Source organism: Schistocerca serialis, chromosome 6 (assembly GCF_023864345.2).
Source record: "Schistocerca serialis cubense isolate TAMUIC-IGC-003099 chromosome 6, iqSchSeri2.2, whole genome shotgun sequence".
NCBI lineage: Eukaryota > Metazoa > Arthropoda > Insecta > Orthoptera > Acrididae > Schistocerca > Schistocerca serialis.
In genome coordinates, this window is record NC_064643.1 from 410,771,624 (window position 1) to 410,799,609 (window position 27,986).

The following is a 27,986-nucleotide window of genomic DNA, read 5'->3' on the forward strand; positions in this document are numbered from 1 at the left end:
CAGTTCAATATTATTGTGCTTTTTTTGGTTTCATATGGAAAAAACAGCGAAGACAGCCACTGATGTGAAGTAAAGTCTGTAATCAGAAAGAAAGCAAATGCAACGTAATACAAACAAATTACCTCAATTTGCCTTAAAATAAGAGTAAAAAAAATTTCTAGCAGTGTTCATAAGACTTTTGAAGTATATCAAAAAAGATCTCTTCAATGTCTGTCTGTAGATAGTGTCATACATGGCACAGGTTTCAGCCTACCCAGCCCAGGGTCATGTAACTTGGATCTTGCAGTATGCACATCAGCCCAGCTGACTCACTGGACTGTGTAACCTAGCATAACCCACTCACTCAGTCCAGCCTGAATGACACACCTCAACAACCCAGCACTTGCCAAGTTGCACACTGCGATCACTCCTCAGGCCAGTCTGTTGCATCTGGTGGGCTAAATTCTGCAACCACTTGCCAGGCCATTACTTTGTCCTCCCTTTACCAATACTTTCATCGTCAATACGAGGGCAGGCTTGCAGCTGTTTCAATTAATGTTTGAGCTTGTATGCTACACTGTAGTGCCAAATTATATATTCTATAGCTACTTGCAGTACCCACACATTTTTTTCAGGTCAGTGGACTTTACATGACAATAACAATTTCAAAATACCTTTACCCTGAAAATATTTTTTCAAATTACACTCCTTAGATTTCAAACAATGCAAATGAAGCATACATCAAGCTAATTAGTAACACTGCACTTAACAAATCATGCTTTTTTTCCCCCGCATGTTTTATGAAGTTGTATACAGACATAAACCATGCCACAACATGGGCCACTGACTGGAGCAGTAAGTGCCGTAAGCAGCATGCACAGCACAGTGAGCTGGTGATCCAATGCGCCAAGCTGCTAGACCACTATCTGTGGAGCAGTGGGCTGCACTCAACTCACCAGCCCGAGTGTGCTAGCCCACAGTCCATACTGTCCAGTGCAGGAGACATGGGCTGTGAAGGCTGAAACCTGCAGCATGTATGAGTGACTGCAAAACCCTACCATAAACACTAGGTTTGTGCCATATTTACTAACATATACTTCTTTATGAATTCTGAGGAAGGATAACGGAAGTAATCACCTGCCAGATCGTTGTAGTTGGACAGATGACTCAGATCAGGTAGGCCACACTGAGCCCGCTACTGGTAGGCATATATAAACTATGTGATCAAAAGTATCTGGACTCCCCCAAAAACATACATTTTTCATATTAGGTGCATTGTGCTGCCACCTACTGCCAGGTACTCCATATCAGTGACCTCAGTAGTCATTAGACATCGTGAGAGAAAGGGGCGCTCCACGGAACTCACAGACTTCGAACGTGGTCAGGTGATTGGGTGTCACCTGTGTCATACGTCTGTACGTGAGATTTCCACACTCACAAACATCCCTATGCCCACTGTTTCTGATGTGACAGTGAAGTGGAAACGTGAAGAGAGACACACAGCACAAAAGCGTACAGGCCAGCCTCGTCTGTTGACTGACAGAGACTGCAGACAGTTGAAGAGGGTCGTAATGTGTAATAGGCAAATATCTATCCAGACCACCATACACGAATACCAAACTGCATCAGGATACACTGAAAATACTGTGACAGTTAGGTGGGAGGTGAGAAACTTGGATTTCATGGTCGAGCAGCTGCTCACAAGCCACACATCATGCCAGTAAATGCCAAATGACGCCTCACTTGGTGTAAGGAGTGTAAACATTGGGCAACTGAACAGTGGAAAAACATTTTGTGGAGTGACAAATCAGGGCACACAATGTGGCGATCTGATGGCAGGGTGTGGGTATGGCGAGTGCCAGGTGAACGTCATTTGCCAGCGTGTGTGGTGCCAAAATTAAATTCGGAGGTGTTGGTGTTATGGTGTGGTAGTGTTTTTCATGGAGGGGGCTTGCACCCCTTGTTGTTTTGTGTGGCACTATAACAGCACAGGCCTACATTGATGTTTTAAGCAGCTTCTTGCTTCCCACTGTTGAAGAGCAATTCGGGGATGACGACTGCATCTTTCAACACGATCGAGCACCTGTTCATAATACACGGCCTGTGGCGGAGTGGTTAAACGACAATAACATCACTGTAATGGACTGGCCCGTACAGAGTCCTGACCTGAATCCTATAGAACACCTCTGGGATGTTTTGGAATGCTGACTTCATGCCAGGCCTCACCGATCGACATCATTATCTCTCCTCAGTGCAGCATTCCTTGAAGAATGGGCTGCCATTCCCCAAGAAACCTTTCAGCATCTGATTGAACATACGCCTGCTAGAGTGGAAGCTGTCATCATGGCTAAGGATGGGCCAACAACATACTGAATTCCCGCATTACCGATGGAGAGCGCCATGAATTTGTAAGTCATTTTCAGCCAAGTGTCCAGATACTTTTGCTCACATAGTGTAGCTTGGTGTGAAGACCTGTTAGTGGCCAGCAGCATCTACAATGCTGCACACAGCAAATGCATCACAGGAATCATTTCAAAAATTCCTTGTGAAATTTTGCACTCAGAGTTTGCAAAGCAGGAACAAATTCCTTGTGGTAAATGTTATCTTACTTCTTTACGTCTTCCTGTGCAGCTTTTGAAAAGCCATTGTGATAAAAGACCACCACAACATGCTAAATTTTTTTATTACTCTGTGACCTATTTCACCATTAAAGTCATCATCTGGAAGCCATTAAAGTGTTGTAGTGGTGGTGGTGGTGGTGGTGGTGGTGGTGGTGGTGGTTGTTGTTTCTGATTAAAATTAATGTTATCTTTGTTGTATGTAGGGGTGATCAATGTGGTTTTGGCCTTGGACTTATAAGGAAAAATCTTTTTGTGTCAAAGTAAAGTCAACATTTCTCGATCAATTTCCACTCAGGTTATGGATGAAGGGGATAAATCAGGTATCATCCCTCATGATACTAAAACAGAGTGAGACCAATCATGGTCACATATATTGCTAAAATTTACACATGTTGCCCTCTATGTTCTTTTCTCTCCTCCATCTGTCTGTTTTCACAACACACGTTACAAACACATTTTCTGCTTACACAATCATTATTGATGATAGTTTTCTTATGTCGCATTTCTCTGCTATCAATTTTACTATCAGTCATTAACCTCATGTCAGAATTTATAGGTAACCTGAACCAGCCATAAAAATGTTATCTACTCATTGACTGGGTTGGATTGGATTGAGGGGATTAAAGACACCAAACTACAATGTCATCAGTCCCTCCATCCTATATGCATTAAGCCGGGAATAGTTCTGAGAGAGGAGGGACACAGAAGACAAATCCTGATGAACCTGACTACAACTGAGAATCACTTAACACCAAGAGATAGAAGCAAGTAAAAGTGAGAGAGGGGTGAAAAACAGTAAGGCGAGAGAGTTTCTCCACCCAGAAAGCAGCTGAGTCGACTAAGACATATTATGCACTTGGAGATGACCTGATCACGGTTTCCTCCATTACCACAAGAAAGCTAGAGATGCAGACAAGTTGATAAATCTTAGGAGAGAGAACAAGAATGGCAAGACAGTAAACCAAATGACAGATGTAAAAGAATAAGAAGAATTTAAAAGGTGGTAAGGGCAGGTGCCATGCCGGACTGCCTACCAAGGTCAACCATGGGCCACTAGGTCGAGCATGTGACAGGAGACCATTCCAATTCCTCACGTGGCTGACGAGGGCAATGTGCCCAACCTCACGAAGACGATCAGAAATCACCTTCACTGGTGAATTGTAGAACCAGATCAGCCACTCTGCTGTCATCCACTAGCACCACAGGCAGCATGTCAATAAGTTCAAAGTTACACAAAAAGTAGCTAAATTAGGGCAGTTGAGTAATGTGTGTGCGACCGTAAGATGGGCAGCACACCAACAGTGAGGTGGATCCTCATGTCGCCTGATGTGGCCATGGGTCAGCTGACTGTGGCCAATGCATATTCAACAGAAAAGGGTAGATTCTTTGTGAGAAGCTTGCAGGGAAGACTACCACATGGTCGTGGTCCCCTTGGATTGATCACAGAAACCAGTGTTCCAAGCTCCAACAACTGATAGTGTACAGCTGATCAAAGGTCTAGTTCCAGTACTCCATCTCCAAAGTTTGCATCTTCGCAGTCAACTTGGCCATCTGACCAGTATGTTCATTCCTGCAATCCCAAGGTGACCTGAGGTCCAGACAAAGATGACCAATCATCCAGCTTGATGGAGGTCAGTAAGGAGATCCTGGTTAGTCACAACCAAGTACTGTAGGCTCTTGTGATGGGCACCAATACTGCAGTGAATACACTGAATCTGTCTGGCAGGGAGCATTGTTCACTGTACCTTCCATGTGAGTAGGCAAAAACAATGGATCTGTCACCCACAGAGGTGTCAGTGTATACTACTTCTGAAACTGTAAACGCATCAAGGAAGACGAGGAACAGGCTGAGAAGGCTTGGGGGGTCACCGAGTCTTTAGGTCCAAATGATAGACTGTGACAAATCCAAGGGCAGCGTACACACCATGGGGGCATATGCAGATGCTCCCTGACAAGAGATCACTGTGGGGGAGGTTGGAGTTCATTGCAAAGACACTGTATGTGAAATGCAATTGGGACTCCAGTCTTGGGCCACTGTTGTGGGAGGTGGATTTCCCTACCACGAAAAGCGACATGGTAGTTTGGAAGCTCAGGGAAGCAGAAAATGTGTATCACATAATTGAGTAGCAGCAATTGCTCCTAATCTGTAGTGGAGACTGTTCACAGGAACCTGACACAAATCAGATTCTGCAACTGTGTACTGGATCCAGCATCCACAGACCTGCCGGTCATACCAAGCCATATGCCAGGCTCCCAAAATCAGGAAGGAACAGGGTCAAAGCTTTGTAAAGCCAAAAAGTGTAGAGCGGTCGGTGCCACAGCTGATGTTACTGAGGCAGCAAAGAGAATTAAGGTGTGATAAACACATTTGCTTGAGATGGGGAAACCACGTTATAAGGGCATCAGAGACCAGTTCTGGACAGTGATAATACTCAATCCTGTTGAGCAATTGGTCACCAATTGTGGATGGACAGTACAGCAGTAACAGAAGTGCATGATGCAAAGCTAGGTGGCTGAAAACTGGAAGCCATGAATGAGAGTCCAGGACGGTAACTTTTGTATGGTGTCAAGCAACTTGCAGAGAACATTAGTGAGACTAACTGAGTGATAGCCATTCTTCTCAAGGGAGTGTTTTACCTGTTTTTGGTACAAGTATGATCACATTTCTTGCCACTGAGATGGGAAGTCACCCTCACTCAAATATGGCTGAAAATGGCAAGGATGTGACGCTGACAATCCATATTTGAGCATTTGGCTGCAGATGGACTGGCTTGGAGCCAGCTCTGGGCAAGGGGCAGGGCAATGATGAATTATTACTCACTGAATGGAGCATTACATAGTTCTAGGAGACAATGTCATGAAAGTTGGTGAATTCATTCGACCTGCTCTTTGAGGACAGACCTAAAGACTCAAGCCTAATGCAGAGCAAAATGTTCCAGAAAAGCATCTGAGTCAGTTTAGACAACAACATTCAGGGAGATATGAGGTACACCTGTGGACAAGAGGGCTGGGGGGGGGGGGGGGGGTTTCATACAGGCGGTGAATTTTTGCCCAAATCTGCAGCAAAGGAGGGGTATGTCGCCCAATGGTAGAAAACAAACTGTTCCCAGCATTCTTGTTTTTGCCATTTTATGAGATAGTGGACCCGGGCACAGAGCTGTTTAAAGGCAGTGAGTTTCTCCATCGACGGATGCTGCTTATGATGTTGCAGAGCTTGTCAGCGACCTCTAATGGCCATGGCGATTTCTGAAGTTCACCAAGATACAATCTACTGAAGTGAAGTGGGGATCGCGAGGAATAAGGAATCGCTGAGTCTGCTGCCAAGAGAATAGCTGGGGTTGTGCCCTAGACAGCTGCATTGATACCTCCCCATGATGGAGTGCTAAGGATGACAGCACAGACAAAGGCCTCCCAGTTAGCATTGTTGAGAGCCCATCTGGGTGGATGTCCAGGCAAGTGATGTTGAAGGAGGGGCAGGACAATCAGAAAATGATCGCTGCACACAGGTCATCATGGACTGAGACCAAGGCTGCGAATAAGATCCATACATCACATTAAAGTGTTTAGGGCACCGGTATTCACAAGACAAAGACTGAGCTCTGTGAGCAAAGGTTCAACAGCTCTACCATGCCAGTGGTCACAGTTCCATCCCAGAAAGGGTTGTGGGCATTGAAGTCACCTAAAATGAGGAAAGGTGTGGAGAGCTGAGAAATGAGTCCAGACAATGTGGTCTGAGATACTTCACTATTGGGAGGGAGATACACATTACGGATGGTAAAATGCAGAGACATCCACACACAAACAGTCATAGCCTCCGAAGTCATATTGAATGGCATATGCTCACTGTAGACAGTCTGGAAAGTAAGTGCAAATTCCACACAACGCTCTGTCAGTCAGACCTACTCTCTAAATAGCCCTGATAGCCAACAGATGGTAGTGGTTCACAATGCTGGGAACCAAGTTTCCTGGATGGCAATGTGGAAAGTGAGGGAAATGCATAAGAGACAACATAGCTCAGCCAGGTGGTGGAAAATATCAAAACAGTTCCACTGGAGGATCATGCTATCAGTGTTCTGTACAGAGGGAGGTGGCGGTAGGAAGCTGTAGGAACCAAGTAAGCAGGTGGTCATGCCCTAGGTTCACCTGCTGCCACCAGAGGGAACGATAGAGCATCAACACACTTTCATTCTCAATCAGGTCATGCAGGGTCCAGTGGACAGGTGACTGTCAGAACCTCCTTTGTCTCCCCTTTATCTCTCTTCTCCTTGGAAGATTTTGATACCCATGAGGACTTTACTTGCCCTAGCTTCAGGGATGGAGAAGAAATGCGAAGCTCTATGACAAGAAAATTGTGGTTCCCTCAGCCACTGGCTGGTATCTCGTTGCAGATCAGCAGAATTCTAGAAATGGAGTGTTTTGAGTGACCCTTTCCTGGTGAGGGATGCTAGTGGAGGGTGTTGCTTCTCCAGCTGGGACTGGGTATCAGGGATCAACACCCCCAGTGGGTGGGGAGTCGATGCTCCCAAAGTCAATGGGGGGGGGGGGGGCAGGAAGGGGGGGAATACTGGAATAATAGGAGGAGGGCCCCCAATGACCAGGGGAGCAGGCACAGATGAGCAATCCTGATGGCCCGACGAAGAAGGCACAAAGGGTGCGGGTAACGTCGCCAGAGAAAATGATGATGTCGGATCCGTAGCATACGCCATAGTCATTCGCACAGGATGCAAAGATTATATTTCTTCTTGGCTGGGTGGTACATCAGTTAGTCAGTCAAGAGTCTTGTATTCTTGGAGTTTCTTCCCCCATTGGGAGACTGTGCTGTCTGGCCACTGGGGGAATGATGCCCTCTACAGATGACACAGATGGGGGAAGTGCACAAGAATGTTTGTGTGCAGCTGGCATCCACAACTATTTTACAACACAAAGATATGTGCCCAAATCACACACATCTGAAGAACCGCATGGGAGATAGTATATACGGTTTCATGTCACATCGATACACCATCACCTCAACCTTTTTAGGCAACGAGGTGCCTTCAAAGCCCAAAAAGAAGGCGCCTGCAACACCCCTATTGTTCTTTGATCCCTAATGGACACAATGGACAAAATGTCCTCCCCGTCACTCCAAACTGGGACCAATTCGGCACTGGTCTGTAAAAGAAGGTCACTGTGGAAGATGATACCCTGTATCATAGTCAAACTGCTATGGGGGGTTACAGCTATAGGAATTTCATTTGGCTTGTCACAAGTGAGCTGCTCTCATCAGATATGAACCACTCTTCATTTTTGAGATTACTGCTACTTCCCTAAACCTGTCCTCAAGGTGTTCAACAAAGAATAACGGCTTTGTGGCCAAAAAGGAATGAAGTATTGTGGGGAGTATTTCTACTCTTGTATCTTAGCCCTATGTCCTGGCCACGGAAGGAACATTTTGGGGTCACATCACCCTGCATCGTACGAATCTTTCCTTTCAGAAAAGACTGCGCGAGCCATGCAGTCACCAGCAGAAGGACACTTAATACAGTTCATATGTGAGTCATCTGCCATGGTGCCACTCACTCCAAACGAGGGGTCTCCCCACAGTTGCCTCCAGCCTTAGCAATGGTTACATGACCAGTTTTCATTGCCCCACGACAACGATCACATTCTCCTTGGAATATGTGGGTAGTTACAAGCCCAGGCACCAATAGTGTGATCCCTGCATGATCAGAGGGCTACCACAGTGCAGGTACTTGACTACACTAGATGGTAAGGGTGCCAAGACAGAAATGTACACATGTGGAATATACGTTGCACTGCGTTGCCTTGCCTGCATGAACCATACTTCCATAAAATTTGGAAGAGGAGGAACAGTAGGTCAAACCAAACAATGGGGACCATGTAGTTTAGGATGAAAAGATGTCTAAAGTGCTGGAAGAAGAACAAGAAAAAATAACAAGACGAACATCCAAAAATCATAAACCAAGACATCCAACCAAAAGGCAGAGAGAAAAAAATAGCCGAAGAATGGGCTTGCAGCACAGAAAGTGAAGTAGCACTTCAAGGGCTCAGGTTCCGTGTTGGCCAACAGAGTTGTGAGCTCCATAGGGGAGTGGGCGGGTTGTCATCTCCTAATGGTTTTCTTTCCATATACAATGACATGCTAATAACTAACTCATCTGAGTGTTTTAGGTGAAACCTGTTGAAGTTTTTTAAATAAAACAAATGTTATTAACATCCTACATATTTATTCTTTACATCTACATATTTGCAGTCTTCTGCTACTAGAGGGCTCTGAATTGGAGCATGCAATGTGATGTTTAACATAAATATGATGGTACATGAGAAACAGCATGCTGTAATTGAGTTTAGAATTTGAAGTTTTCATCCACACATGGAGCACCCTCTCCTTCAGCATGACAATGCCAAATCACAGACAAGTGCTGTGACATCCACTGAGATAGTGGACCAGATGATGATGATCCTTTCAGACAAACCTTAAAGTCTCACTCAAGAAAGATATTAAATTCAGAGGAAAGTATTTTGCATACTTAAGGTAATTTCTTACAGTGTGTAATTAATGTCTCACATATGGCTGGCAGGAACATTTTGAATAATACTTAGGCCAGATTCTACAACAGGATACATTTTGGATGAAGAACAAGACAAACAGTAGAAATAAATTGCAATTTTAAAAAAGCAAAGACAATACCCAATTATATATGTGCGTGAAGCTAATGGCAAGCAAATTTTCCAAATGATTTTCATCATCAAATTATTCTGTATATTTGGACTTTAATACGGAATTCCTCCTTTGGCAGTTATTCTGGACTGGACAGATAATTTAAACAAATGGAAATGGCTGAAACTCCATCTGAATAATTGCTTGAAGTGACAATAATCTGATTCCAATGATTTACTTTTCTTTAGCAGAGCTTTTCTTTCATGTAATCAAGCCAGAATTGTAAACAATAGTATTTTTTATATACTGATCATTATCTGAGACGTAAATATTAATTTCCATCTAAACACAACAAAATGATAATCAGCAATATTAAGTAGAGACTTCACAAAGTAAGTTACACAGACGAGATTGGTATGTTTTGAGAGGAGTGTACTTGCTCTGGGTTTTCTCAATACACAGTTACAGTTCTGCTGTGGTACAGGTAAGACGTGTGTGAGTGAAATGGCATGACAACTGGAAATATACTCCAAAGTTGAAGTACGTGGACAGTACAATTTTTGTTGGCAAAACATCTAAATTGCACACAAATTCACCTTGAAATTCTGGCAACATAGGAACCAAGTACAATGTCGCATCCATCTGTTCTGAAATGGTGCCAACAATTTGATCAAGACTGCACAGATATGGGTGATGTTGATCAGGAAGTCCAGATCATACACTCGTCCAATTTCCATCTCTTCAGCAAGCTGAAAGAACATTTGGAAGGAAAGAGATTTTCCTATAATGAGGATGTTCATACAGCAGTTCATGAACAGCTCCATGACCAAAGATGAGATTTCTATAACCAAGAAACTGAACAACTGGTAGAACCTTCCAACAATAGTGTTATGTACTGAATCACTTTGAACCATAGTGCTGCACTCAATAAAACCTACATGGCCTGCTATAATAATGTGTGATTTACTTTTTGAAGTCCCCTCCTATGAACACAGTTGTAGCTCAATAGCACATATTCGTCTTTCATACATTTACTGTAAAATGGATTCAAATCAATGACACAAGTTTTGCAAGGTTATAACACTAAAAACCTACAGAAAATATGAGCAACTGCAAAAGACAACAAAGCTGGTAACTGTGTACTTCATTTATATGGCATCCAGGATTTTCCATTATTTGTAAGATAGATATGTCTGTTTCACTGATTGTTTTGAACAACCAGTATTACAGTTATTACGCTGAGGTGACAGAAGTCATGGGATAGTGATAAGCACATATACGGATAGGGGTAGCACAATGTACACAAGGTATAAAGGGGCAGCACATTGGCAGAGCTGTCATCTGTACCCAGGTGATTCATGTGAAAAGGTTTCCGACATGATTATGCCCGCCTAACTGTAAGTCACAGAACTTTGGAAGCATAGGACATTCCCTTTTGGAAATCATTAGGGAATTCCATATACCGACACCCACAGTATCAAGAGTGTGCTAAAAATACCAAATTTCAAGCATTATCTCTCACCACAGACAACATAGTGGTCAACGGCCTGCACATAATGACTGAGAGCAGCTGTGTTTACGTAGAGTTTTCAGTGTTAACAGCCAAAGAACAATGTGTGAAATAACTGCTGAAATCAATGTGGGACGTACAATGAATGTATTTGTTAGGACAGTGTAGCAAAATCTGATATATTTGGGCTACAGCAGCAAAGTACCAACTCAAGTTCGTTTGCTAACAGCATGACATCTCATGCAGCACCTCTCCTTGACTCGTCGCCGTATCAGTTGGAATCTAGACAACGGGAAAACCATGGCCTTGCTGGGTAAGTCCCTATTTCAGTTGGTAAGATCTGATGGTAAGTGTGGCACAGAGCCCATGAAGCTATGGACCCAAGTTGTCAACACACTGTGCAAGCTGTGGTGGCTCCATAATCCTGTCAGCTGTGTTTGCAGGAATGAACTGGATCCTCTGGGGCAACTGAACTGATGACTGACTGGAACTGGTTATGTTCAGCTACTAGGAGACCATTCGCAGCCATTCATGGACTTCATGTTCCCAAACAATGATGTCAGCAGATCACAATTCTTCATGACTGGTTTGAAGAACACACTAGCAATTCGAGCAAATGATATGGGCACCCAGATTGTCCAACATGAATCCCATCGAACATTTATAGGACATAATCCAGAAGCCAGTTCAAGCACAAAATCCTGCAACATCAACACGTTCGCAGTTATAGACAGCTGTAGAGGCAGCACGGCTCAGTATTTCTGTAGGGGACTTCCAACACCAAGTTGAGTCCACGTCACGTTAAGGTGCTGCACTAAGCTGGGTAGAAGGTGGCTTGACATGGCATTAGGAGGTTTCCTCTGACTTGTCATTTCAGTATATTTTAGCCCAAACAATTAGACCAGTACTACTTTTAACAGTTTACAAACCTGCCACCAACACTGAACAAGAGAAGACTGCAGGAATGACTGTGCAATTAGAATACTGCTATCCAGTTAACACACTGGTGGAGAAGTGCAGATGTTTAAACAAATTGGAAACTGCTTGAAAAAATAACTACAGTATCCAATGTTTACACCTTTTTCCCCTAGCTAATTCCGTAAAAGTCAGCTACTTACTGCAAACTTATGTCTACTGAGCATGATTTAACGCAACTCACATTGATATATTCAATTTCTTTCTCATCAATTGGCCTCCTCCGGTACTTTGCAGGCAGCTGATAATCTTCAATAACAGGTCTTGCTTGTACCTTCCCTTTAGATGCAGCGGGGGTTGGCCCTTGGGCTGGTGAAAGCATTGTGCTGGTCTCTGTGACAGAAATACAATATGAAAATATGATCCCAAAATACCTCTTGTATTTACCATAATTTTTTATGGCTTAGGCTTTCCACTAATTAATATCTGTTTTATATAGGAATCTTCAAAATCACTGCAATTTAACTGTCAAATGAAGACAATAAAAAACCTAAAATGCTGTGATGCATTCTGGTTACCTCCGCTAACAGAGTAATTTACAGGCAATAACTGATTGAAAAAACACGTTTACCACCCAGACTTTAATGTGGTAAAACTGTAACACAAACCCTTGAACAATATACTACATGGGATATAAACTCTGAGCATCCATATTACAGCATAACAGCACCAACAATAATTTAATAAGTGAGGTACAGAGTCTAAATTCTGACACCTCCACTAGAGTTATGCCCACAAAAAATAAAAATTTGCAGTTCAAATCTTGTAGCGAAACATGATGGTGAGGCTTTGCCAGAGATGATATCATGCCTGCCTGCATTTGCTCTGAAGGTACATGCTCCACACTGACTTTTGGTGACTACCTTTGAAGTCGCAGCCTCTTGACATGCCGAGCTCAGGGCCATGTATTCTGCCTTAGTTGAGGAGAGGGCCACTGCTGGTTGTTTCTTACTATGAAAGGATATAAATGCTTCTTGCGATTTAGACAGACATCTAGTTGTCAACTTTCTGCCTTCCAATCTCTGGGCCAATCTGAATCACAGTAATCTATTATTTGGCAATCCTCAGCATTAGAAAACAATAGCTTCATACTCTTGGTACCTTTTCGATCCTTTGGACTGCCTGCCAGTGGATTAAGTCTTCATAAGTGGATCTACTTCTGGAACTTTCACCTAGATCTCTTCACATACAATAGTTAGCAAGAAGTCCATGACAACACACCTATCCGGTCAATATTAATAGAATTTTTAGCACCCATAGCAAATAAATATCTTGATCAGCTATGCATTACGACCGGAGGGAAAGTTTCATCAAAGTCCAGGCCTTGCTTCTGAGCACAACTATTTATTACTAGTTATTCTTAATAACATACAATGCGAAGTTTCGCATCTTTCTTTAATTTTAAAAACCTAATTAATTTCAAAAACCTATTTTGCATTTACAGGCTTTTTGTCTAAACGTAAAGCAGCAGACTCCTGTGTGTGGTTCTCTCTGAGCTTCAGTAACTCTTCTTTAATTACTTTCAGCCAGTTCTCAGCACTGTCTGGCATCACTGCTCCTTCCAGTGACTCTTTAGTCCAGCGGTCATCAAACTACAGCCCATGGCCAACATGTGGCCCGAATTAAGAATTCATGTGGCCTACTGTTCTCAGCTGAGTTTTATAATAATATGCATCTAGCAACTAACAGACAAATACAGAAAAGTCAGCTACCATTAAGAGCTTCTTAACAGTATAGTTCTGCTGCTCAGTAACAAACAAAAACAGTTCCAGATGCAGTACTACTTCAAAATGTGTTCAATTTCAATTGACTTTAATTGAATTTCATTAATGAATCTGGCCATCAGCTAAATGAAGTACGCCTGTTGCAGCACAGCAGACTTAGAGGATGTGAGAGGAGGAATGCTTTACTGTTTGACGAGTCACTAAAATGTTTGTTGCACAACTACCAGTCAGCTGAAACCAGCCAATCTGGTCATTGTCAGCCTAATCTGTGGCTTAGCCTGAGATCTAGGTCAGATTGAAAAGTGACAGTAAAGTTAGGAGATGAGATACTGGCAGTAGACCAAAACCAAGCTGAGAATGCCAAGATGGCTGTGGACAGCAAATGGCTGAAAGTTATGATATATATATTCCTAAGATCCTGATCTCTCACAACCTTGAAAATTTTCTTGGTATCTTTATCAGTTTCCAAGATATAGAGTTTCAAAGTTACCATACTTCCACATTAATACCAGTATGAAGCAAAATCTAAATAACAAATAAATGCAGCAATTGCTCAAATTTTAATGATATATTCTTTAGATATCTATAAGAGGTATCTGCCTATTTATCTGTTGTTGAGAAACAATGAAAAAAATGTATATTTGTTTTTTGCCAAAACTCTGTCGCAGATTCTCAGATAGCTATGCACAGCAAAAGGCTGTAATGTTTATGATGTATTCCTAAGATCTTGATCTTGAACCTTGAAAATTTTCTTCATATCTTTATCCATTTCTGAGATACAGTGATTCCAAGTTATCTCACTTGTATACATGAAATATGCATGTAAAATCTGATGTGAAGCGAAAACCTGGTTTATTAAGTGGTGTAACACTGAAAAATATGCTGTAAAGTGTCTCCAATATCATCTGGGAATCCCATGCTGTAAAACTGAAGCATACATATGGAAAATGATTTTGTACATAAGATACGGTGTGAGGTGCTAAATTAGTTTTGCATTATTTCAATTTCACATAAGTAAACTATCTACATTTCACTGACCATTACATTTCTTTTCATATGCACTACACATCCTGCTACAGCAGGGAAAAGAAGCGAACCAGTGGAAAAATACTCGCATCTGAGCACAAAAAATGTGAATATGTTCCTGTTTATTTAGGAGACTGACTGAAAGATAGGGTAGTACCAGGTGTCTCATTTCACCTTCCTCAGCACCTTCAAAATTTTTCCCAAAAATTTTGGCATGTGAATATATTCGCGCTTTTTATGTTGAAAGAGAAAAGACAGTGGCAGTGGCAAAGAGACAGAAAAGTTATAAATATTGCAAGATAGTGGACAGTTGTGTTATAGAAAGAGTGAAAGAGATAATGATAGGGTGAGAGAAAGAGGGGGACACAGTGGCAGTGGAACACAGCTGACAGTGACAGAACAGTGCTGGAAAGGAGTTAAGGAGACAATGCCAGGGGGTAGGAATAAAGAGAAAGAGAAAATGAGTGAATGAGAGCCAGTGACAAAGAGAGAGAGTATATTTTGACAACAATGAGGAAGAGAGAGATAGTGACAGTGAAAAGAGACAGCACCAATAGGAAAGAAGAAATGAGATATTAGCAGTGAGAGAGAACAAGGGGGAGACAGTGACAGTGAGAGGAGACTGTAGTAGTAGAACAGAACAAAGGGGACTGTGGCTGTGACACAGAAGACAATGACAGAGAGATGCAAAGAAATAATGACAATGATATGGGCTGAAAGAGTGAGTGAGTAAGGGCAAACTGGGAGTGGATGAGTGTGAGCAACTTACAGCAATGGGTGAGTGAGTTACAATTAGGGGAGCTTGTGGGAGTTTCACTTGAGTCGCATGTTAAAAAAGAGTGAATATTTTCGCAGGCCAAAAGTTTTGGGAAAATTTTTCGCGTTGCTGAGGAAGGTAGAATGAGGAAGCTGGTACCCCATTTTAAGACAGATTCTTTTAAATAAACAGGAACACATTCACATTTTTTGTGCTCCGATAGAAGCATTTTTCCGCTGGTGTTTATATACTAGATTCAGTGGGTAAATACTTTTGTTTGATTTCTTATTCCAATAAACCAAATAGTTGTAATGGCCATTAGTTTACATTTGTAGTTCATTGGCTCACACTATTATTACATCCATGGGAGGTGTGGTACCCATAGTTTCATGTTTAATTGGGCTGCCCCCTAGTAAATTCCACTTAATAAGACCTTATACGTTGCATGCCCTGGTTTCTTTTAAATTTTGCATTATCTCACGGGGAGCTTTATTTCACTGTAGGTCGGTGGGGATTGGACCTGTATCACCTTAGAAGTACGCTAAACAATTCAATCGTCACCTCACATTTTCATTAAAAATAACATCCCACATTTTCATGATCCTCTGGTGATTAGGTTCAAAAAGTATGTATACTTTTGATTCTGCACAGTATTCTACCAAGATACAATCAGTATCATTTTTGTCGGTTGGCACTCTGAATGTGGACATAGGCCTTGTCTCCCAATATCTTGAGATGTCGAAGATGTGGTGTGGTGACCCAAGTGCTGTACCTGTCTGTCTATGGTGGGGAGTGAGTGAGTGAGAGTGAGAGTGAGAGTGAGAGTGAGAGAGAGAGAGAGAGAGAGAGAGGTCCCCCCCCCCCTCACTCTGCAAAGGTCAAGCCAGCAGCACCTATCTAAAGTTAAATTAAATGTTCAAATAATGTTAAAAGACTTGGCCGGATTATGTAAAACTATGTCAATGTTAAATGGTTTGAGCCTCAGCATGATTCATTAGTTTGTTTCCACATATTCCACCTTCTACAAAATTTCGAAAACAAGTAATATCAGAGGTAGAAACTTATACTTTGTGATTTAGGTTAGTTTTACATAAAATGATTCTGTAGAGTTTTTCATGACACTACTTCTTGTACTTTTTGAAGTACTAGGTAAAATCTGATGTTTGCACCAAAAAGTGTAATAAAAGCTAGGTTAACTAACCTTTATAGTTAAGGTACAATCCTAATATGGCAGCAATGTATTTAGTAGTAGTAGTAGTAGTAGTAGTAGTAGTAGTAGTAGCTGCTGCAGCAGCAGCAGCAGCTTTATTCATCCGTAGATCTCTTTTTACGAGGATATAAGACATGTCAAAGTATTTACAAATTTATGAATATAACAGAAAGAAACATTCCATGTGGGAAAAAATATGTAAAAAAACAAAGATGCTATGACTTACCAAACGAGAAAGCGCTGGTAGAGAGGCACAATAAAAACACACACAAACACACAAATTTCAAGCTTTCGCAACCAAAGGTTGCTTCATCAGGAAAGAGGGAAAGACTAAAGGATGTGGATTTTAAGGGAGAGGGTAAGGAGTCATTCCAATCCCGGGAGCGGAAAGACTTACCTTAGGGGGAAAAGAGGACAGGTATACACTTGCGCCCCCCCCCCCCCCCCCCATACAGACACAGGCAGACATGTGTAAAGGCAAAGAGATTGGGCAGAGATGTCAGTCAAGGCAGAAGTACAGAGGCAAAGATGTTGTTGAATGACAAGTGATGTACGAGGGGCGGCAACTTGAAATTAGCGGAGGTTGAGGCCTGGTGGGTAACGGGAAGAGAGAATATATTGAAGGGCAAGTTCCCATCTCCAGAGTTCTGATAGGTTGGTGTCAGTGGGTGCATCCAGATAACATGGACAGTGCAACACTGTGACAAGATGTGCTGGCCGTGCACCAAGGCATGTTTAACCACAGGGTGATCCTCATTACCAACAAACACTGTCTGCCTGTGTCCGTTCATGCGAATGGACAGTTTGTTGCTGGTCATTCCCACATAGAAGGCTTCACAGTGTAGGCAGGTCAGTTGGTAAATCACGTGGGTGCTTTCACACATGGCTCTGCCTTTCATCATGTACACTTTCTGGGTTACAGGACTGGAGTAGGTGGTGGTGGGAGGGTGCATGGGACACGTTTTACACCGGGGGCAGTTACAAGGGTAGGAGCCAGAGTGTAGGGAAGGTGGTTTGGGGATTTCATAGGGATGAACTAAGAGGTTACAAAGGTTAGGTGGACGGCGGAAAGACACTCTTGGTGGAGTGGGAAGGATTTCATGAAGGATGGATCTCATTTCAGGGCAGGATGTGATGAAGTCGTATCCCTGCTGGGGAGCCACATTCAGAGTCTGATCCAGTCCCGGAAAGTATCCTGTCACAAGTGGAGCACTTTTGGGGTTCTTCTGTGGGAGTTTCTGGGTTTGAGGGGATGAGGAAGTGGCTCTGGTTATTTGCTTCTGTACCAGGTCTGGAGGGTAGTTGCGGGATGCGAAAGCTGTTTTCGGGTTATTGGTGTAATGATTCAGGGATTCAGGACTGGAGCAGATTCATTTGCCAGGAAGACCTAAGCTGTAGGGAAGGGACCGTTTGATATGGAATGGGTGGCAGCAGTTACGATGGAGGTACTGTTGCTTGTTGGTGGGTTTGATGTGGATGGATGTGTGAAGCTGGCCATTGAACAGATGGAGGTCAACGTCGAGGAAAGTGGCATGGGATTTGGAGTAGGACCAGGTGAATTCCATCATATTCCTGTCCTTCTCCCCCCCTCCCCCCAAAGGTAAGTCTTTCCGCTCCCAGGATTGGAATGACTCCTTACCCTCTCCCTTAAAACCCACATCCTTTCATCTTTCCCTCTCCTTCCCTCTTTCCTGATGAAGCAACCTTGGGTTGCAAAAGCTTGAAATTTGTGTGTGTGTTTATGTGTTTTTTATTGTGTCTATCTATCAGCGCTTTCTCGTTTGGTAAGTTACAGCATCTTTGTTTTTTATATATATTTTTCCCACATGGAAATATATATATATAGTACAATATAACTTCTGCAGAATTTCAGTGCAGTGCAGTAATGTGTTCATTGTAAATAAGTGTTATAGTAGTTGAATTACACATTTATTACCTTATAAATAAATAAATAAAAACTTTTCATATTTTAAATTCAGTGCATTAGTATTAGTAAAATGATTCTTTCATATAGTGTTCATTAAAAAATGATGATCATTCCACTTGGGACCTGTGGAATGGTACATTAGCTTATTTGTTTGAGTTGTAAATGCCTGTCAGGTATTGTTGTTTTTCTGACATGTTCTACATTCTGGAGGATCTCCTCACTATGGATCAATTGGAATGAAAGTAAATCTAATCTAAAGGATGGCATTCTCTCTGCATACAAGCAGCTGGTCAAATTATTACAGTTCTTAGTTCTCAAAAGAATGGTTATTTTTTCATATCTGGCAAGTACAGCTTCTTCAGATAGCCAATGGTTTTCTGACTTCCTTTGCTAACACTATCTGAGGTCATAAGGAGTACTGCTATCCTAGATGTTTTAATGTATCGACGTTATACTCCTTACTTATTGCTGGCTTCTGGAACTTCTGAAGCTGAGTGCACCTTTTCCATCGCGACAGCATAGTTTTGATTAATGTGGCAAAAATGCCCCAGTGATAGTGATCACACGCTGTCTTGGTGTACGAAAAAGAACTGCTATTGGGTTTCCACACACAATGGTCAAAGGCACCAGCAATGGGGTAAACAGTGTGAATAAATTGCTACAAAGTATAATTAAGAGTTGAAAGTGTTACATTGGTTCACAGGAGAAAAGTGAGCACAATTAAGTTATGTGAGAAGGGCGCAGGATTAGTTACAAGATTTACGGTTGAAACAGTGTTGTTTTTGTGTATCAGTAATTGTTGTGGAGGAACATATTGATAATAGAATGTAAATGAAAATGCTTCTATGATCAGCGATTACCTATTTAATGAGTGCAGAAACACAACACAGCAGTGGTTATTTCAGTGTGCATATGAACTAGCATAACCTCTAATACAAGACTGGATATGTCCAGGCATTGTTAGAGAAGTGTGTTACATGCTAAAGAGGCAATAAAGAATTATCTGATTTGTACTGTTATTGTTTCAAAGTAACAAAGCATGTTCTCTATGTAAAGCTCCCCTACTCAAGTCAGACAGTTGTAAAATTAAACTAAATTAAGATAAAAAGTCATTATTGGAGCTTTACAAGGTTAATCTATATCACAGAAGAGTCAACGTAGTTCATAGTTCATAATCCCAATTGCAGAGTGCCTACGTAATGGCTTCCAGAGGCAAAAAGAATTATTTTCTATATTTCATATAATTACTGACCAAATTTAAACATTTAAACTGCTCTCATAATCTACTGATTAAAAGGTATAATCTTATGTTAAAGGTTTAACACAGTAAGGAAAGTATTATCCTTAGAAACAGTGGGAGTTCGATTCCTTAAGGAAATGGGAGTTTACTGGTAAGCAACTAAGCCAACAAGATAACATTACTAGTAAAAACTAACAGCCATTATTTCATGACTGTCGCAGCATTACTACCTAATACCTCTCCTAAAAATTCTCTGCCCTCATTCCCAAAGTGTGATGAATGCAAACAAATGCACGAACTCAGGAATACACTTGGAGGAGAGAGAGTAGGAGGGGCATTTTACAACAATAACTGCAGCTATACTTTATAATAAAGAGTACTTTATACTCTGATGCAGATGATAACTTACCTTGAACCTTACTCCCCTTGCGGAATTTGATTAGTGGAACATGTGGTTTCACTGTCTGAAAAAATGAAAGAAATATTTACAAATAACAGAAAAAGGTCCATTTGCCTCAGCCCCCCCTCAAACACACACAATGATGAATATTACTGCAGTATTACCACAGAGGATAACATTATTAACTATTATGATAAAAATCCAATAGCCCCAATCAAAATATAAATAAGTTGTAATGTTTAGCAAACTGCCAGGAATACAAAGAAGTAAATTCAGAACATTTTTTCTTTAAACTACAGCGTTACATGGTCTCTTCTCCAAGTTATCTAAAGGTTTTCCTTCTTAATAACTGAAAGTGACTGACAATATTATCTGCTGAAATGAAAAAAAACCTTCCCTGCTTGCACCCTGCACACATGCATGTAAACAGCAACAGCATTAAGGGGATCACTCATTAGTGTTTTCCTATGGCTGAGTGTTTCCTATGGTTGACCACACTACAATGGTGCACATTTCTTTATTTTTTTCAACTCAAAATAAATTTGAAGCATGTATAAGCTGACATATTTCCCTCAACATGTATTTGACATCATCATCACCACAGTTGAAATGGACAGGAAAGTATACAACATGAAAAATTGGCGTTAAAAAATCTACTAAATATTTGTCACACCTTTTATTTCACTGCCATAATTCTAGTTTATGTCAATGAAAGTGGTAATTAATTTCTGTTTCATTGACATGGATGTACTAGTTTCACAGAAAATTGTGCCCAAAGATAAAATTTTCATACTTTTGGGGAAATGCATCTAGAGATACTATCTACTCAACCTACATTCAAAGCTGAAACTTGCCAAGACCATAGCTGTAATCACTGTGGATTTCTGTATGGTTCATCTTTTGCCTGGACACTGTCATGAACTCCGGACTTTTGTTTTTTGCAGGATATTTTTCTCAGCCTCCACACCCTCAACTGGTCAACTGACAGAAGTACATTTTTCATGTTCACTCCAGGTTCTACGATCATGTAACTAGAAAACTTTCAGCCTGCCAACTGACACACCACTGAAACACAACACTGTGACCGTTACCTCAGTTTTAGGGACTGAGGCTCAAAAATACTGTTTTAGGAAAGTGTTCCCCACACATAGTTATTGAAACTTTAGTTGGGACTTTAAGCTCTTGCTAACAACTCACTACTGACATGTTTTATAAATATGCTATTGACATCGGTAGGGTATGGTTGTGTCTATGTACACTCTTTGACATAAAACTCGACCGGCGGCCGGCCGCTTCAGAGGCTAAGTCCGCGCCGATCACGACATGGGACAATAAAACTGGCCAACTCGCTAATTCTGCAAGTCCGGTTATCTGCACAATCTGACAACACTGTAGACTGCGGCACTTCCTGGAGGAAAACTTGTCCCATGATAGAGAAACACTAGGCTGATTACGCCTGTGGTCTAGCGGTAGCGTGCGTTGATTCTGTTCGTAATGTCAGTGGATCGAGAGCATCTGGCATAAAATTTTTTTATAGCCTCTTCCGTCTGAAAGCTGAAGACGTGAATGTAATGATAGCGCAGATTCAATCTATTTCACTTTCTGACACACCGATATCAAAATTTTATCCAGTAACGATTTTGGGGACGCCGTATGCGGCAAAGCTCCGAGATCCATTTGCTGGCTACCGGCAGCGGCCATGGCGACAGCAGCGGCGCTGCACTCCCCCGTTCTTTATCGAAAGCGCCTGCTCCCGCTCATCGCTTTTGAAGATTTAAAACGCTTTATTATTAAATGTTGCTCCACAGAAAATTTCTACGATTTCCATTCACGCTCAAAAGCAACGGAGACAGACGCCCTGATTAGTAGGCGGGTATTATATTACATTAATCGGCAAGAGCTGAGTATGGCCCGAAATTAATTTTATAGACTAGGACGAAATTAAACCACCTCGCTACATTCGATGAATTTATAAATGCTTCATACCTCGTTTCTTTTCCTTTCAAACTCAATTATTTGTGCAACTTTTGGTCAATGTTCGGATGTTTTCGTCAAGCCGGGGTGAGCGTCTGTGGTGTAAAGTGTATTACAGTTCTTGTTTCATTCCTTATGGTAACTCTATGCGATAAACTGTGTGAATACCTTGCAATGCATGCTCTGTAGCAGTGCAGGAACACTGCACATTTGGAGTTCCATGTATGGGTTCATGAAGTATTTAATGTTGATCGGAAGTGATAGTTAAGGTCATCAGATTTAGACCAGAACAATTTGTCGTTTTGGAGGTTTCAGAGAACGGAAAGGAATTGCTAACGCCGGTGTTAGAAAACGTCTACAGTTAAATGCTATTGCAAAAATTTAGAAGAGGGGTACTATATTAATCAACATGTGCACTTCATAAACAACCTTCTGACATGTTAGACCTATATGACGAACAAAACTCAAATTTATATCGTTGACAGTCGCTTTGAATCTTTTCAGGATCTATTTTACAGTGAAGCACCTTGGCATTTGCAAAGCAGACATCCATGATATTAACTTAATTTACTAAGTCGAATCGGACGAAGATTGATGTTTAAAGGCATTCTTCAGATTTCGTATAAAGAATTTTTACTAGCCGTTTGCAACTCCATTAATTAAAATGGAAAATAAAAGGTTGTAGTCAGCGGCTTCCACCGAGATTGGAACTGCTATGTCATACAGTACGACCACCGCAACGCACAAGGGAACCTCTTTCTTTTTAATTTTGCTTTTTTTCTTTTACTTTTTTTGACGATTACCCCCTTTTTTTCTCTCTTATTTTAAAGCCCCTTAGGAAAATGGCAATAAAAAAAGAAACTAAGTGCCACCGCCACTTTTCATCCTATAACAAAAAAAAAACTGGTCCACTTCAGGCATTGGCTCCTGACTAAACCTACCCCAAGAGCTGCCTATATACCAGGGGAAATATGGGAATTCAAGGTTAGGGCTATCATTACAAACAAAACAATATCTTCCTTTTTCTTAATTTTATTTTTATTTTGATTTTTGTTTTGTTTATTTTTGTTGTGTAATTGATCAGACGCCTTCTGCGCCCCGCTGGTAATATGTTGAGTCACGTCTTCTCGAAATTGGTGTGTTCCGTTCAGTAGTTCAGAAATGTTCATTGGTTCAAACTGGAAACCTTCTTCACTCTTGGCTTAACACATTCCAGCTGCGAGGCGGGTCGTGGAAAGCACTCCCAAGGAAGTTCGAGAAAAATTGTCTGTATTTTGGGTGGCGGACAACGACATAATGACGGTCGTTGAGGTATGTCCAAAAATCGAGTACAGAGTCTACAGTTTGTCCAACTAGGTAGTGAATGGCATGTCCGCGAATCCAATTCTCAGCATTGGTCTTTGTCCGAGGAAAATAGTCACGTCCCGGAACTAATAATGAAAGGGGAGTATTCCGATTCAGAATGTCCCGCATTAGAAAAGCCACAATATGACGAATAACCTCTGAGCTAACGACACACTGGCGACCACAGACGGACTATAGTCACTGCGATGTTGCCTGAGCCTCAAAACGCAACCTTAAAACACACAAACAGGTGTTACATATGTGAAGAACGCCGTTCTTGGAGTACAGAAATTAGTTATACTTTCTAAGTGTCTCATCTTACAGTGGATTCTATCGTACGAGTCTTCGATGTGGAAAACGAATGTCAAGTGAATTTAGCGAGGTAACGCCGGCCTACACCCGGAAGTAAATGCACTATCAGAGTGTTGACAAATACTTGCTATGATGCTGCCATTTCTCGGTTCTCTTACGAGGCAGCTCTTCAGCGAAATGCTTGCCGTGATTCTCCGATACGGTCCTTCAGGGTGGAGACGCGCGCGCACGTTTGGTTTTTATGCGGCGTTCTCCCCTGATGGTTTCTGACGTCGCCTTGTGGGCTATGTCTACATTTGAGACATTCAATTATCATTAATCCAGAATGATAAAAGTTTCAGCTTCCGGCGTGGAAGAAGGCTGTTGACGCCGACATTATATAATTTCAACGTAGGGAAAGCAAAACGGGTCATTCAATGTTTCTCATTCAACATAAAGCATGTGAGATAATTTTCCGTAACGTTCATAATCATCTAAAGATACAAACGAAGTAAAAATACATCTGAAGCTTATTCGAATTGAATATAATGTAAGATACCAAACGCTTTGCACCTCGATGTCGAATTTGCCCACGTGAAATCTTTTGCAGCATACAAAAAGAATGTTATGATTACCACGAGAATGAAGAAATATGTTGGTACGGATGGAAGCAAGGAGAGACGCAGTCAACAAATATTCGATTCCTCATGGCATTCATTTCATTTGAGACGTAAGAAGAGTTAAAGCGGGATATTACTTTCGTTAACACGAAAGATATGCCGCACATATTGATAACGAGGAAGTCTGCGTCTTCATACGTTTCCTCCTTGAAATCTGTATGCTCTCTTATATACTAAGTAGCCTGATCATTGTTTCAGTAATGTTACCCTCTTGTTTGACCCCATAACGACGAACAGATTCCAAATGCATGTCTCTGCATGAAAGTAGCTGTTCGAACCCTTCCTGGGTTGCTTTTTGTGTTTTATTGCTTGGAATTCCTGAAGCAGACCACTGTGCCTTCTCCCCTTGTGAATTAGGTATCAAAACTAAACCGCTTTTTATCCAATGGCATAATTTATTCAGACAGCATCAGCACAAGACTGTCAAACAAAGCCTTCCATTTACAGTTGCAACACTCTAAACAGCACTGACCGAAGTGTAATCCACGGTCATGGTCCGAAATTAGCAGCTGTCTGCTACTGTGGCAAAGTCCGTACTACACTTTCGATTCCGCAGCACCATTTTATCTGGTAACACTGTGTAGTTGCAGAGTTGTGCCAGCATGTCTGTCCTCACACTGTCAACTTTATGTATCTAACTTCTCCTGTAGCGTTGATCACAAGGAGCAGAAGTAAATGAGTGTATTCTGCATGACGTAACATTCAGTATTCCCTTCTTTCTTAGCCACTCTTCATGTGCATCGATACCAAATAAGAATGTGAAATCTCTTGCGAGTGAGAGAATGACAATAACAATCTTAATAAGAACAATAATCATTATTTCATTTCTTATAATACAGTGCACAATTTTCGTAAGGTTTCCTTTAGTGTTGTTAAAACAATAGTAAACATGAGAGAGAAATTAATCATCAACAATATATGCGAATTCTCTGTTATCTATGACAGTATGACAATGCACGTGCAGTTTATTGATTACATGCATGTAGAAAACTTGTTCTGAGTTAAAGCTGTCAAACAAAGTTTGAAGAAGAATAAAATCTCACTACCACACGACAGCTAATGTAGAAAACACTTTTCTGACATATAATGGCACGATGCGCTCTCCCTACACATCTTCGAGATGCATCTGCTGCCTGCTGTCTATTAAACCTGAACAGAACAAAATGTCACAGTAGTTAGCCCTTTTTCCACATGCGACTACTTTGGGTTGAGAAGTGAAGGGAAGTATGTTCAAAGTTCCATTAGACTGACAACTTCAGCAGACAGCAGAATAGCGTTTTAAAAAATGTAACACTGAATGTATTCGAACTCGCGACATCTTATCTACGCTACTAGCTGACACGTAGCTACAATAGCTCCAGAGCTCGCCAACTATTCCTCCAGAACTTTTTGATTCCACAGCACTGTGAGATTATGCATATGGCCAGGTCTTGACTTCTGAGAGACAAACAGTTACAGCTTTTCTTTTTTTTTTTTTTACTGAACGACTTTTTCTACAAACAGATAGCGCAATAGAATAGCTCAAGTGGAAAGGAACACTTCCTATTTAAACTTCTGCACCCTACACTGTTGGCAGTTCTGTGTAGGTGGCAGTTACGTGATTTTATTTCGGTGATTACAAAATATAGAGTGGAATGTATGCACTGGGTAGCCGAGGCAGCTAGTTCATGGTGATTCAGTCAACCAAGTAAATGAATTTACTGAACATGGTGCAAATTACTACAGGACGCCTGTGTGTCAGAATTCTCATCCAGTGTGGCGCAACGGCGTTACGATAGAAAAATGAGAGAAGAGGATTTCGTGGTCTGTTGGACGGATGGTAGGTTGTTATACCTATGGTCTGGGTTGGATTCCCACTTCTGTCAATGGTTTTAGATAGGGAGACACAGAGTCCATTCTCTCCTGGCTACACCAAGTGAAGATGATGTAATGGCAGTGTGGTCTGAAAATTCACATTAAAGATGATTTTCCTTCTCTACCAAGTAGACGGTAGGTTGAACCACAATAAAGTCTAGAGTGGCGACATGTAGAAACTATCACCAGTAACCTTTCTTATACTAGTTATTTATTTCAAGTCACGAAACAAACGCTATGTGGTCACAGGACACTTATTCCATCTTTTATCTGAGCTTCTGTATGTCGATAAGATTGGTTCTGAACTGGGAGTGCAACTCAGACCGCCCTTAACGCGGAATTTGATCCCTTCGTGACAATACAGCTCGGCTACAATTTGTTGTTTGTTCAAAACTGCAGATTCCTTAACATCTCCACATATTACGCGTGAATGGGATCGAATCCTGGCCCGGCACTAAAGATTTAATTATGTATTATCAAGCTCTAGCATGAGAACACCTATCTGCTGGTGGATAAGAATTTTGATTTTTAATGTATTTTCATTCGTTGTCAACACTAACGATATCTGACGTTTTTAACTCCCAGTGAGACACAGAACTATTTGCGAGATGACTAAGTTCAAGATGTTATTCTGAGCAGCTGGTGGAGAAAAATTCGATATCTGACGTCTTTTTGTGTGTAGTCAACAACGATATGTGTGGGGCTCTATTCCCAGTGAGCGCTGAACTCTTCGTCATATTATTTCTAGTTCAAACATGCTCACATATCACTGCTGGCGCAACAAACCCATATTTAACGTTCGTTTTCTCTAGAATATAACAGCGATAGGTGCCGGGTAGGAGTCCTGGGAAGGAAAAAATTAATGTTTCGTCTCGTCATTTCAGTTAAAACATCTAGCTACTGCCGCGAAAATCCGATATGTCACATTTGACTGTGCTTCGATAGCAATCCGATTAGGTTCTGGGTTCGAATCCGTGTCCAACACAAAGCTTTACCTCAAGGCATTTCAAGTAAGTTACTTGTGAAGAAGCAATATTTAACATCTCTCGTAGTTCGTTAACAGGGACAATAGATGATGGGCAGGTATTCGCGTCTGTTAAAAATGTTTGCGTTATGAAATTTAAAGTTGATATTTGCTAACTGATACTGTCTAAAATCGAGGTATATCACTCTCTGTATGCTTAATCAGGAATGACTGTTAGTTTCCGTCAGTAACGAAATCTTTGCTTAGTCTGCATGAGCTGGGTTTGAATCCATATGCGGAACAAGACGGTTCGTCGTGTCATTTGAAGTTCATACATATTCTCAACTAGCTGCTCGTGAATAACTTAAATTTTTATTGTCATTTTGTGTTAAATACGTACGGTATGTTACTTTGAAGAGGAAATCATGAATACGACGAACTTACTACGTGCATTACCAATCTGACGTAATAATGAGAGTGGTAACATTTCAGGTATGTCATTTACTGTAATAAATGTGAGCTTACAAACCTTAAGGGCAGTCTTATCTGTGATAAGGTGTTCCCTTATATTTGTAGTACCGTGGTATTACTTTACATCTTGAGTTATTGCGGTACATAGCAGTGTTTTCTAGTGGTGACTTGTTGGAACCATTTTCAATAGTCAAACGACTGTACCAAGGAGCGATTAGAGGACCTGCTAGACAGCTTTTTTTGAATAGGACAATGTTCCTAACCAATAATTTTTAGATTAGTTACAATAAGCTTACGCTGCAAGAGAACTCCTTGTATTTTTCAATATGTGGTCTGTTGTCGGTTTGAAGGCCTTACATTGCAACGGCAACTTAGTGC

The 27,986-nt window shown here is 41.4% G+C and overlaps 1 protein-coding gene across 1 annotated transcript in view; it reads right to left on the minus strand.

Annotated features, from left to right (window-relative positions):
* The window catches only part of LOC126483759 (alpha-ketoglutarate dehydrogenase component 4), a 55,560-nt gene that overhangs the window by 10,725 nt on the left and 16,849 nt on the right, over positions 1-27,986 (minus strand). Inside the window, exons 2-3 of the mRNA XM_050106904.1 lie at positions 20,040-20,094; positions 11,931-12,079 (exon numbers count right to left, since the gene is read on the minus strand). Coding sequence (XP_049962861.1) covers positions 11,931-12,079; positions 20,040-20,094 — 204 coding nt within the window. The remainder of the gene's footprint in view (positions 1-11,930; positions 12,080-20,039; positions 20,095-27,986) is intronic.